Source organism: Castor canadensis, chromosome 7 (genome assembly GCF_047511655.1).
Source record: "Castor canadensis chromosome 7, mCasCan1.hap1v2, whole genome shotgun sequence".
NCBI classification, from domain to species: Eukaryota; Metazoa; Chordata; class Mammalia; order Rodentia; family Castoridae; genus Castor; species Castor canadensis.
In genome coordinates, this window is record NC_133392.1 from 26,449,169 (window position 1) to 26,462,982 (window position 13,814).

The 13,814-nt window shown below is 39.5% G+C and overlaps 1 protein-coding gene across 2 annotated transcripts in view; it reads left to right on the forward strand.

Moving 5' to 3' along the window:
• Positions 1-3,207: 3,207 nt before the first annotated feature.
• Positions 3,208-13,814, forward strand: part of Pcgf6 (polycomb group ring finger 6) — a 28,573-nt gene continuing 17,966 nt past the window's right edge. For both annotated transcript variants that reach the window (XM_074078389.1, XM_020180780.2), the window contains exons 1-7: positions 3,208-3,630; positions 4,410-4,509; positions 4,598-4,694; positions 5,498-5,553; positions 5,651-5,710; positions 6,906-7,014; positions 12,299-12,326. In XM_074078389.1, the coding sequence (XP_073934490.1) occupies positions 3,271-3,630; positions 4,410-4,509; positions 4,598-4,694; positions 5,498-5,553; positions 5,651-5,710; positions 6,906-7,014; positions 12,299-12,326 (810 nt within the window). In that variant the 5' untranslated portion in view covers positions 3,208-3,270. The remainder of the gene's footprint in view (positions 3,631-4,409; positions 4,510-4,597; positions 4,695-5,497; positions 5,554-5,650; positions 5,711-6,905; positions 7,015-12,298; positions 12,327-13,814) is intronic.

Below are 13,814 nucleotides of genomic sequence, written 5' to 3' on the forward strand. Positions count from 1 at the left end.
GAAACTATTTGCCCAGGCTGGCTTAGAACCATGATCCTCCTGGTATTTGCCTCCCAAGTAACTAGGATTACAGGCATGAGCCACTGTCGCCCAGCACCTATTTTCCATCTATGGTTGGCATTGAATCTACTGAGGCAGACCCTGTGGATCTGGAAGACCAACTGTTTATGTGTATGAAAATATAGATATGTTTATGGAGGGGGAGAGAGAGAGAGAGAGGATTATGGTAAGGAATTTCCTTATAAGATCATGGGATCTGGGGGTCTGGATAGGTAAGTCTCTAGTCTGCAAAGTAAAGCAGCAGGCTGGAAACCCTTAGGCAAGAGCTGATCCTGGAGTTCACAGGAAGAATTTCTTCTTCCTCAGGGAAACTTCAGTTTCCATCCAACTTATTGGATGATGTTTCCCTGAATATTGAGGATAATCTTTTTTTGCTTAAAGTCAACTGATCATCTACAAAGTACCTTCACAGAATACCTACATTAGCATTTGAGTAATGGGGTGATGGTAGACCTTACAATGTGGAGAGGTCAGAAGGTATGACTTTAACATAATTGTGATGATCATAATTATGATAATCGTAAGTACTTAGGCTTTTGTCAGGAGCATAATTTATGTGTCTAGGTCTATCTCTTTCACTCTGCCTCTCCCTTGAACTATCCTCTTTAAATACCATAGCCCACTTCCTACACCACTCCTCTGGAATGTTTTGGGAGACATTCCCGTCTTAATCTTTGTGTGTGTGTATGTGTGTGTGTGTGACAGAGGTTTGAACTCAGAGTTTTGCACTTGCAAGGCAGGTGCTCTAATGCTTGAGCCATATGTACCTCCAGTGCATTTTGCTATGGTTATTTTATTATTATTATTATTATTTCTTTTTGGCAGTACTGGGGTTTTAACTCGGGGCTTACACTTACTAGACAGGCGCTCTACCTCTTCAGCCGCTCCTTAGCCCTTTTTTGTGTGGGTATTTTTGAGATAGGGTCTTGAGAACTGTTTGCCTGGGCTGGCTTTCAACTGCAATCCTCCTGATTTCTGCCTCTCGAGTAGCTACGATTACAGGTGTGAGCCACCAGTGCCTGGCTGCTATGGTTATTTTTTGGAGATTGGGTCTCTTGAGTTATTTGCCTGGGCTGGCCTTGAACCCTAATCCCCTCAATCTCAGTCTCCCAAATAGCTAGGATTATAGGCATGAGTCACCAGGTCCTGGTTCCTTCTCAATCTCAACCAGATTTTGGGACTGCAGAGGGAAAGAAGGTAGGTCTGGTCCGGAAGCAGTGGGTATACCCAATCTGGTTCAATTTTCCTCAAGCAAGAATAGTGATTTGATTTACTCACCAGTTCCTTAGAAGAAACAACAAATTCTTCTCTCAAATGTGGCTCCACCCCCAGCATTATTATGCTAATGAGCATTTGACTTCCTGAATGTGGCTTGCAGGCATTCTGACTGGAGCAGACATCTTTTTAGCAAGGATGATATATGCCAACTCCAAACCTCTCTCCCAAGAAAATCTGGAATGGGATGGGGTGGGGCAGGATGTGTGTGGGTAGATTTCAGCTCCTGCTAAGGAAGATTCTCAATATATATTTGGCGAACTAAACACAATTGATTTTTCACTATCTGAAGGAATATCATGGATGGTCTTCAAATAGCAGTTAGATTTCCATCCTGTGGCAATAGATAATTCCTCAAAATAAATAAATTTGCGTATTTCAAATCCTACTTCCTAACAGAAATAAACCTGGATGGATGTGACCCACCACAGAAGAAACACGTGATTGGTACTCAAACTGAAACTATCATTATTCATAATGCAACATCACATGGCATTTAGTTTAATTTTCTGTGTGCAAGTTGATGCAAATAGAATGTTGTTACCTAAAACATTAGCAATTTAGTCATTTTTAAAGTTGGCAATGAGTCAGGTGCTGGTGGCTCACGACTGTAATTCTAGCTACTCAGGAGGCAGAGATCTGGAGGATTGCATTTCAAAGCCAGCCCTGGGAAATAGTTTATGAGACCCTATTTCAGAAATATCCAACAGAAAAAAAAAAAGGCTGGCAAGAGTGGCTCAAGTGGTAGAGCACCTGTATAGGGCCCTGAGTTCAAACCACAGTACAGCCTCTCTCCAAAAAATTCATGAAGAAATGTTCTACATCCTTAACCATAAAGGGAATGCAAATAAAAACTATAATGAGATTCCATCTCATCTCAGCCAGAATGACTATCATCAAATAAACAAACAAATACTGGCAAGGATGGGAGTGGTGGGGAAGAGTCCTTATAAACTGTTGATGGAAATGCAAATTAGTGCAGCCACTATGGAAATCAGTAAGGAGGTTCCTCAAAAAACTAAAAATAGAACTACCTTATGATTCTACTATACCATTCCTAGACATACGCTCAAAGGAGGTAAGTCAGCACACAATAGAGATACCTGCACAGCCATGTTTATTGCAGCGCTGTTCACAATAGTCAAGTTGTGGAATTAGCCTGGATGCCCAACAGCAGATAAATGGATTAAGAAGATGTGATATATATATGTATATATGTGTGTGTATATACATACACACATACACACACACACACACACACACACGCAGCAGAGTATTATTCAGCCACAAAGAGGAATGAAATTACATCATTTGCAGGATGTAACTGGAGATCATCATAAAATAATCCAGACTAATAAAGATAATACTGCATGCTTTCTCTCATACACAGACTACAGCTCTTAAAGAAAAAAAGGACATGAACATAAAAGGGAACCAAGGGGAAGAGGGGACAAGTGGGAGTGGGAGGGGGAAAAGAAGGGGTGAGGTGGGGAGAATTTGAACAAAATACATTGTATGTGCATATATGTATGTCATAATGAAGCCCATTTTTAAAATTAAAAAATGGGGGGGACAGGCGATAATAAAGAGTAATAGAGTGGGTGAATATGATCAAAGTACATTATAAATATGAATTTTATAAGTATGGATATAGATAATGAAATATCACAATGAAATCCCTCACTTTGTACAATCAATATACGCTAATTAAAAAAAAAAAAAAAAGTCGGCAAGGAGATCGTCCAGTCTTTCAAGAGGGGAATTGGATGGCCCGCAAGCCCCGCCCCACACACCTGAACACCCTTGGTCTAGGTGAACCACATTTCCCAGCTGCCCCTGCAGATCTCCGGCGCCTGCGCAGTGTCACGAAAGGGGCCCGCGGAACTCCCGCGCTTTCCGGCTGCAGCTTCACCTCGCCCGGTGACTGTCCTCGCCATGGAGGGGGCTGCAGTGGTCGCGGTGGGCAATGCGGGCGCTGCAGAGGCTCGGGTAGCCGCGGCCACGCCGCCCCCACCTCCCGCGTCCCCACCCGCGCTGACCCCCGCGCCCGCGGCGGGGGAGGAGGGCCCCGCACCCCTGCCTGAGGCGGGGGCTCCCGGCTGCTCGGGCTCCCGTCCCCCCGAGCTGGAGCTGGAACGCAGCCTGGGCCGCTTGCGAGGCCACTTCGAAGACTACGACGAGGAGCTGGAAGAGGAGGAGGAGATGGAGGATGAAGGCGAGGAGGAGGAGGAGGAGATGAGCCACTTCTCGCTGAGGCTGGAGGGGGGGCGGCCCGAATCCGAGGACGAGGAGGAGGTATTTATGGTCCCCGTCGGCCTGGCCCAGGCCGATCCCCCTCCCCGCCATGCCCGCCTGGCGCGGCCAGTGGCGCGCAGGCCTCTGTCCCCGGTCCATGCCCTGCAGGTCGCGTAGGGGTCCCGCTCATTCATTCTGCGAAGAATTATTGAGGCCACTGGATTAGGCGTCTAGGGTATGGTGCCCCTGCCCTCCGCGACTTTAGTAGTCGGACGGGAGAAATAGTCACTTTCCGCAGGGTGCTGGGGCGGGGGGCTGATAAACCCTCTCCTACCTGTTCGCTCTTTGATTGGAGAGTTTTTAAATAACGTGGTATAGTAACAGATTCTTCATCGAGTTAGACAATGCACTTTACCAGACCGAATTAATTTGTTAAACTTGAACATCAATATATGGAAAAGTTTGCCCGTTTCGGAAGGTGTAAAGCAAGATGCCTGCCTTTCGCTGTCAACATACGATGTATCCAAGACAATCTGATCTGTTGGAAACATTGCTTTGGATTGGGTCATTGTAACTTCCAGCTGTACTTTGAAGGGTTGGAGGTATACGTTTCCATGTTGCAATTAAGTTACACATTGTTTATGATGAGCTCTTGAGATTGGGTTTAAAATTGTTTTGTTTTGAGACGTAGTCTCTGTTTTCTCAAAAGTCCTGAACTCAAGCGATCCTCCTGCCTCAGTCTCCGGAGTAGCTGGAAGTACGGGCCACCTCGCCTGGCTGGTTTAAGGATTTGAGAAAGTTGTAAAAAGTATCTTAAAACTATTACCTTTGCATTTCAGCGCCTGATTAATCTCGCTGAGCTGACCCCATACATCTTGTGTTCCATTTGCAAAGGGTACCTCATAGATGCGACTACCATTACAGAATGCCTTCACACCTGTAAGCATATGGTTCCCATTTCTGAATAATATTTTCAAGTTTTGAAATGCTTTTAAAGTGTCCTAATTTAAACTTTCTTTTTCAACAGTTTGTAAAAGCTGCATTGTAAGACATTTTTACTATAGCAACAGATGTCCAAAATGCAACATTGTAGTACATCAGACACAACCTCTTTATAACATAAGGTAAGAGGGATATACAAGTAACAAGTACTTTAAGTATACTTTATCTGAAAGTTTGCAATTGTGTAGATGGGAATAAATTCTTGACCTCCCTCAAAATTAGAAGAAAGAGAACTAATATATTCCTTTAAGAAATGCATGTAGAGCACTTACTATGTACCAGGCACTGTGACATCTGCTGGGGTTTAAAAATAAAAGAAAGAAAAAAGGGAGAAAAGGATAAAAAAAAAAAAAGAAAATTTTGAAGCTTTTAATCCCATCACTCAAGTTAATGGGGATAGTTTAGTGCTGTCACTTTCAATTTAGAGTATTTAGAATGTTCTTTTAAGAAGTAACACCAGAAACAATTGGCCTCTTCGGTAAGGTCTACCTGTCATAGATTATTATGGTTTATTAACCAAGTTGTCAGTAAATGTTCAGTTTCTACGAGAAGAAAAATGCTAAAAGTATATGCTTTCATTCACTTAGCAAATACTACTGAGTTTTGTTACTTTCATAGAAAAGTGCTTTGCAGATGATACACAGAAGTTAAAAATAGTCTCTGCCCTCTAATTCACATTCTTACTAAGGAATAAGACCAGTATACAAGGAATGATATAGTGAACCATTGAAGAATCTGTGAGTACTTACGATTACATATGATTAGTTGAGGTTTTTTCAAGTGAACTAGATCTTAGGTGCTGCAAGTGCTACCTTGCTTCCGATAAAGGAGATAGTCACTCCCAAGGGAAAAACATGGTTAACTCACTCTGCCAAAATGCATTTTTCTGAATTCTGAGGTATTCTCCATCCTTTCCTTTTATTAGGTTGGACCGACAGTTACAAGACATAGTGTACAAATTAGTGATCAATCTAGAGGAAAGTAAGTTTCTTTTATTACATAGTTGTGAATCCCAGCATCTCTGACTCTGCTAGTTACATTTTAAGTGTAATTTAGTCTGTGTTTTATCATTTTTTAGGAGAAAAAAAGCAAATGCATGATTTCTATAAAGAAAGAGGTCTAGAAGTACCTAAACCTGGTAAGTTTGGGTGTATACTGTAATGTATTTATAGATTAAAGAATACTAACTTTAAAATCAATGCCCTTTGAGGATCTTTTTGGGAATGACTAGTTGTTATATGATCAAAGAGGGAGAGATATTTTGAAGGAAATGCTGTGGTATAACCCAGTTTAATTGTTTATGAGAATTAAGGGATGCAGGCTCTGGAGCTAGATTTTCTGAGTTTATTCATAGCTCTGCTACTGTACTAGGTGACCTTAGCAAATAACTTCAGTGTCTCAGTTTTCTCATCTGTAAGATAGGGATGATAATGGCATTTCATTTAAAAAAAAATTTTACATTGAGCAATACAAGCACTTAAAACAGTGCCTGGCACACAAGTAACTGTTCAAACATTGTTTTTGAAGCTGGTGATGTCACAATATGGAAATCAGATAGTTTTGGATTGAAATCCTGGTTCTATCTGGTGACTTTAGGCAAATTGTCTAATTGACTAAGCCTCAGTTTCTTTCCTTTGTTTTCTTTCTTTCTTTCTTTCTTTTTTTTTTGCGGAACTGGGATTTGAACTCAGGGCCTCGGGCTTGCTAGTCAGTCTCCCTACTGCTTGAGCCAAACCTACAGATCCTTTTTTTTTTTTTTTTTTTTTAAACTGGTTATTTTGGAATTGGGGGTCTTGCAAACTATTTGCAAGAGGTTTAATTACTTAAACCTCAATCCTCTTGATCTTAGCCTCCCAAGTAGCTTGGATTACAGGCATGAGCCACTAGCACCTGGCAAGCCTCAGTTTCTCAGTCACTTGTGGTTTTTGTTTTTGTTTTTGTTTTTTGTTTTTAAAGAATAGTGTACATCATAGGATTATAATAAGAATTAAACGAGACGATGCGTGTAATATGCAAAGCACGAGCCCTCACATATAGCAGTGTTATAAAGTGTTACATACAAATATTGTTGCTGTTCTGATGAGTTCTCTCTGTGACCCTGATAACCTAGCCGCCATGCCTGTTTTCTTTTGTGGAGTGGTCCCCCACGCTTGCCGCTGATTTCACTGTTTTTTTTGACAGATGAGCTGATGTTATGAGTGAAAGAGAGATTGATCGAGTACTTTATGACCTTTTAATCAATGTAGTTACAATACCTTTGTAATTTTTTTCAAAGATCTCAATGTATGAAATTTTTATCCTAAATCAGCTTTTTTTGTTTGGCTACAAAATAGCTATTCCACAGCCAGTCCCTTCAAGCAAAGGAAGAGCTAAGAAAGTCCTAGAATCAGTGTTTCGAATTCCACCTGAACTTGATATGTCTTTATTACTGGAGTTCATTGGGTGAGTACCCTAAAAATCTACCTTTTAACTTTATTTTTTCCTCTTTGGAAGAACTGCTGTAATATCTTAACTTTTACATAGAGAAAGAAAAATTTTTTTTCTTGTCTCCCTGTGTTGTCTGGGCTGGCCTTGAACTCTGGATCTTACTGCCTCAGCCTTCCAAGTGCTGGGATTGTAGGCATATACCACCATGCCTGGCTAAAGAATTTTTTCTTTTTTTTTTTGGTGGTACTGGAGTTTAACTTCAGAGCCTCCTCCTTGCTAGGCTGGCACTCTACCACTTGAGCCGTGCCTGAAGCCCTAAAGAATTTTTAAGTCCCAACAATTACAAAATTATCCTGAAGTCAGGTAAAATCAAGTTTTTCTGACATTTCCTTAAAAATTAATTGCAGAATATTTATTTTAGAAAAAGGTATAAAAAGTCACACAATAACCACTGGTATCCTTTTGCTGTAGGGCATATCTGATCCTAGCACTCAGGAGGCTGAGGCTAGAGGACTGGAAGTATGAAGCCAGCCTGGACTTCATAGTAAAACTGTCATAAACAAAATTTCTCAAAATTAAAAATTAACAAAACAAAACATTACTAATAAAGCAAAAGCCCTTGACTAGTTCATTCTCCTCCTTCCTAAAAGTAGTACTAGGAAATCATTCTTGTGCATTTTTCCTGTTTTTACCAACTGTATATCCATTCTGAAGCTATATGTAGAATTGTTTTGCCAACTTAAGAGCTTCTGGGGACTGGGGTTGTGGTGCAGAGGTAGAGCACTTGAGTCATATGCTTAAGGCCCTGGGTTTGATCACCAGCACCATAGAAAAAATTAATGGTGTTTTCCAAGTTATTTTTTCCACTCAACTCTGCATGACTCAACCATTCTGAGATGGGTGGCTCTAGTTCATTTGTTTTCACTGCTGCTTATTATTCCCTGAAAATCAACATGTCATAATTTCTCTTCTCTGGTACTGCTGAATATTTTCATTATTTCCAGGTTTTGTTTTGTTTGTTTGTTTGTTTTGCTATTGCAATGTTGCCATAAAAGTTTTTGTGCACATTCTGTGTATACGTGAGGGTATAGATTTGTTGAGAATATATATTCCTCTTCAACTTCACAACTTCACCTGATTCTTCCAAAGTAGTTACATATCTTTCTAACTCTGATAAATAAAGTGCTTCTTTCAAATAGTTCAGCGTGTGGTGTGCTTCTTTACACTGCAATGGTCATGCATCACACTGTGGTTTGCAGACACTATGCTTATGTAGCTTATAGAGTAAATTAAAATCCCCTTCTTGGAGAAATCTGCATTCCCCATTTTGTGTCATTGATGACTATTTTACTTCTCAGTCATTTCCTCCTTATATAGCTCTAGGCTGCTTGTTTCATTTATTTAGCTTCTAGCTTGTGTTATATTGTATTTATCTCCTTATGTCATCATCCTGTGTTCTCAACTTAAGATATTGAGAACCATTAAGAGACAGGAAAACCTCTCTTATGCCTTCAAAAAAACAATATAGTAGTGGTTGATGGTAATGAAGTAAAAATCATTTTTGAAGGACAACAGGTAATTCCAAATTTATATCAGGCAATTTCTTTCTTTTTTCTTTTCTTTTTTTTTTTTTTTCTTTTGGTTCAGGGGCTTGAACTCAGGGCCTACACCTTGAGCCACTCCACCAGCCCTATTTTTGTGATGGGTTTTTTTGAGATTGGGTCTCAGGTCTCTCAAACTATTTGCCTGGGCTGGCTTTGAACCGCAATCCTCCTGATCTCTGCCTCCTGAGTAGCTAGGATTACAGGTGTGAGCCACAGGTGCCCAGCTAATATATCCAGCAATTTCTGTCATTAAAGAGTTTGTTTGAGCTGGTGGAGTGGGTCAAGTAGTAGAGCATCTGCCTAGCAAGCACAAGGCCCTGAATTCAAGAACCAGTACCACACACAAAAAGAAGTTTGTTCAAAGCTACATGTCTATCAGGAAGCTAGTTAACCAACTATATCTATACATGAGTGTGTGCTAATGTAATAATGTGTGTACTGATGGGGAACAGTCTCTAAGATGTATTAAGTTAAAACGCAATGTCAGAAGAGCAAGGCACATAGTCCAGATGACCATTAATGGCTTTTTTTTGTTTTTTGCACATATATACACATTTTTGACAAATGTGAATAGTCCATTCCTTTTTAAAGGACATTTAAAAAAATCTTAATGGTGGTTGTTCCTAGGAAAGGACATTGGTGTCTGTAAATCTAAGTCTAGGATGAGGAAGTGTTATGTCTCATCGTGTTTGAATTTTTATCATGTAACTTTTTTTGGTGATGGTGGAGCTGAAGATTGAGCCCAAGGCCTGCACATGCTAGCTCAGGTTTTACCACTGAGCAATATCCCCAGCCTTATGACTTAATTTTTAATAAGATTAATTTGTTGAAAATTGAAGGTGTTTATTGCTTCTAAATTATTTTTGAGAAATGTAATCTTTTCTGTTCATAAACAGTAGGCCCTTGAAATCAGTTTTTATACCTTTTTTTTGAAACATACAGCACAAAAGTCAGGCTACTGGGATAATGCGTGAAGCTGTTTCATGGCAGGATGCATGGCAGGTGTGTTTAGTCTGACATATTTAATGCAGCTGGTAACCCTGCCTGAATTGGAGGAAGAAAACCACTGAGCCAAGTGCGGCCTATACACAGTAATTTTTCTTTTTTTTTTTTTTTTTGTGGAACTATGATTCGAACATGGCCTGGTGCATGCTAGGCAGCATTCTGCTACATGAGCCACACCCCTTTTTGCTGTTTGGTTATTTTGTGCCGGGGACCAACCTGGGCCAAGATCCACTTATCTATCTCCTACCACATAGGTGGGGCCACAGGCATGTACCACCATGCCTGGCTTATTGGTTAAGATGGGGTCTTGCTAACTTTTTCCCAAGCTGGCCTCAAGATTCAATCCTCCCAATTAGCATGAGCCACTGCCCCCAGCCACACAGTGATTTTTCAATCATTGGAATATAAAATTAGATTTCCCTACATTGAGTGTGTGTTTTGTGATCTTTTGACAATCTCTTTTTTATGCTGTAGTTTCTGTGTATAAAGTAGATTATTGAAAGAAATAATTTAAGATAGCTAGTGTAGTATATAGAAAGAGCTTAGGTTTTGAAGAGTCTTAACTCAAGGTTAACCTTTGGGATATAGCCTAATTTCTCTGATCTAATCAATTCTATTTTTTGTTTCTTTATTTTGTTTTGTACTTTTTGCATTATGGGGTTTGAACTCAGGGCCTTGTGCTTGCTAGGAGAGCATTCTACCTCTTGAACTACACAGCCCTTTTGTTTGTCCATCTCTCTGTCTCTCCCTCTGTCTCTCTCTCTCACACACACACACACATACACGTACACTGTTCTTTCTATTTCTCTCTCTCTCTCTCTCTGGCAGAATTCTGGGGGATTTTTGTTTGTTTGTTTCTTGTTTTCCTGGTGCTGAAGCTTGAACCCAGGCCTCATTAATACTAGGTGAGTGCTCTACCACTGACCTACATTCCCCACCCCAGTCCGTATTTCTAGATTGGAATTCTAACCAACTCACAGGATTGTTGTAAGAATCAACATTCATGTTCTTAACATGTCTGAACTATTATCAGTCTGTGAATATTGAAGTAATATAGGGCCATTCGAAATAAAAGTTAAGGACTGGCAGAGTGGCTCAAGTGGTGGAGCACCTGCCTAGCAAGCGTGAAGCCCTGAGTTCAAACCCCAGTACCACCAAAAAAAGAAAAAAGAAAAAGAAAAGTTAAGTGGTGGGTGCTATAATGTGTACAATGTATACACTAAGGAAAATGGACTTATATGAAATAGGGATGTGGCAAAAAATAGGTGCAGCTGTAAACTCAGTAGTGTTTAGTGAACTACAGAGGTAATATTCGACATTACGCTGCAAGAATCCACATTTAAGAGAGAGGTTGGTAAACAGATCTAATCAGAATAGTAAAAGAAAGGTGTGAAAATTTGTCATAGTGGGCATTGGAACAAAAATATTTAGATCAAAAAAGAGAAAGCATTGATGTATTCAAATGAGTTTCAGATCTTTAGAGGGTTAAGTAAGATTGTTCTAAGCCAGGCATGGTAGCCTATGTCTGTAATCCCAGTAATAAGGAGACTAAGGCAGAAGGTTTACCAGTTTCAGGCAGCCTGTCTTATGTAGAGACAGCCTGTCTCAAAACAACAAAAACCAGGTTGGTTAAATTCAGAAAAGCAACAGGCAAAACAGGGACTAGTAGGTATATATCATAGGTGGGAACACGTTTGATTTACTGCAAGCAAGTGAGTTCTAATGAAGTTGTCCACAACTAAGTATTTTCTTCAGATACTCAGGCGGAAGTCAGGTTCCTGGATACCACGCATTCTATAGAGATCATTCTTCTTTTCTTCCTTCCACCTTTCTCTTTTCTTTTTTTGGTGCTGGGGATTGAACCCTGGACCTCATGCATGCTAAATAAGAATGTACTGAGCTACATATCCAGCCCAAGAGATCATTCTTGGAATGAATAAGACTGTTTTATAACTCTAAATCTGAGATTTATATTATATTTGCATGTGTATTTTATATTCATATGTAAGGTATATTTGTTTATATGTATTATGTTGTATATTATGTGCATTAATTTATAATTTATTAAATTATGTAATATATTTATTACGAAGAATAGTCAGGGGCTGGGTGTGGTAGCACATACCTGTAATCTCAGCTACTTGGGAGGTAGAAATAGGAGAATCAGAGTCCAAGGCCAGACCTGGCAAAAAACATGAGAGCCTATCTGAAAAATAAACTAAAGCATAAAGGGCTTGGGGTGTGGTTCAAGTGATAGAGCACTTTCCTGGTAAGGCCCTAAGTTCAAGCCACAGTACTACTCCTCCCCCAAAAAGTGATGAAGCTGTTAATTAGTATGTAATCATTTTAGAATGTACACTTATATAAAAAAATCATATTGTATGCTGTAAATTATACAATTTTTATCCGTCAGTGGTAAATAAAATCTGTTTTCCATCAAAAAATATATTTACCTTCTGAAATTGAGTATGGAAAGTAGTATAAAATGCTGGTTAAAATGTTTTTTGCCTTACCACCAGGTGGCAGAAATGATAATATGCTTATTTATTTCATAAACGTTTTAATGACCACGTTTTATAATTACAACCAATTGATGTTTCTCAAATATTTATATTCATGTTATTTTTCTGTTTTATGACTAAGCAAATGTCAAGTATTAAATACTGATTAACCTTGCTCTCATTTTTCAGTGCTAATGAAGACACAGGACATTTTAAGGTATTTTACCTTTATGTTTCATTCATTTCATAAGAGGATACAAATTTTTGGTCCGGTTAACAACCATATGGAAACTGTCTTCAGTTATGATAAAAATATTTTATAAGTTATTGAGATATGTATATTCAACAGTTATCTGTTATAACAGATTTATGAGGGTAAGTTACTAAGTAGGAATTTGTCATTCAGAACAGTGGTCTAAGGAAAATAAGTGAATTTTTTTTTTTTTTGTAGTCCTGGGGTTTGAACTCAGGGCCTCACACTTGCCATTTGCTGGGCAGGTGCTCCACCTCTTGAACCACTGAGCAGCCCAATAAGTGAATGATTCTTGAAGTTAAAAACCAAATGGTATGTTAATTTGGTGATTTTAAAAATTTCAAGACTGATGTGTGTGGCTTACGCCTGCAATCCTAGGTACTTGGGAGGCTGAGACTGGGAAGATCAAATATTTTTGGCTCAAGTTAACCTGTTACCCCAATAATTCACTCAGCCTTTAACAATAAGAAGGAACTGCTTTGTAACAGATTTAAACTCAGACTTGTATTAAGGGCCCTAAAATCACAGTGCCATTGTGTACAGTGTTGCTGCTGTAGTATGAGTCATTCAGGAAAAGGTAACTTCTTCAAAAGGATAAATAAGGCTTGTAATTACATGGGCTTGTAAATATTTAAGGAAGGTAACTTTGATCTGTTTAGATTTTCAGTGTCTATCAGAATCTTTACTGAAGGTTGGGTGGATTACACCTGGTCGGCTATACTCTTTTTGTGAACACACCAGCTCAGAGACAGGAGTTAACACACAAGAGCAGGCAGGTACTTCTCTGGATGCAGTATATTGTAGAGGTCTCTCAGATCCGCGTGATTGAGGCAGTGCAGTGTTTCGTTTCCATGATTTTTGGTAAACTTTAGTCCTCTTCTCTAAATTGTAAAGTGTCAAACCAATGGCTCACTTTAGGAAACTGTTTCATAGCATTTGTTTAGGAAACTGTCATATCATTGATACATTTTATAAAACAAGTGGGAAAATGGCTAATATGTTTCTATATGGTATAATCATGGAGTTACATGCTCCTAGCATTCCTGGATGACATCTTTCCAGTGACCCACAGGAACCTCACAGGCCAACAGTTTTAAACCCTCATGAAGAGCAAACTAGAAAAAAAAAATTCAAATATTCTTCTGTTTTTATAAAAGCATGTATGCACCTAGAATATATAGTTAGCTGAGCATGGTGGCTCAGGCCTGTAATCTCAGCTACTAGGAAAGCAGAGATCAGAAGGTTTGAGACAGGCTGGGCAAAAAGTTATCAAAACCTCATCTCAATAAATAAGCCGGGTATGGTAGTGCAAGCCTGTAATTCCAGTTACAGGTGATGCATAAGTAGGAGGATAATGGTCTAAGGTTGACCCCAGTAAAAAAACTCAAGACCTTATCCAAAAATAACTAAAGCAGAAAGGGCGGGGGAGGGGGGAACATGGCTCAATTGGTA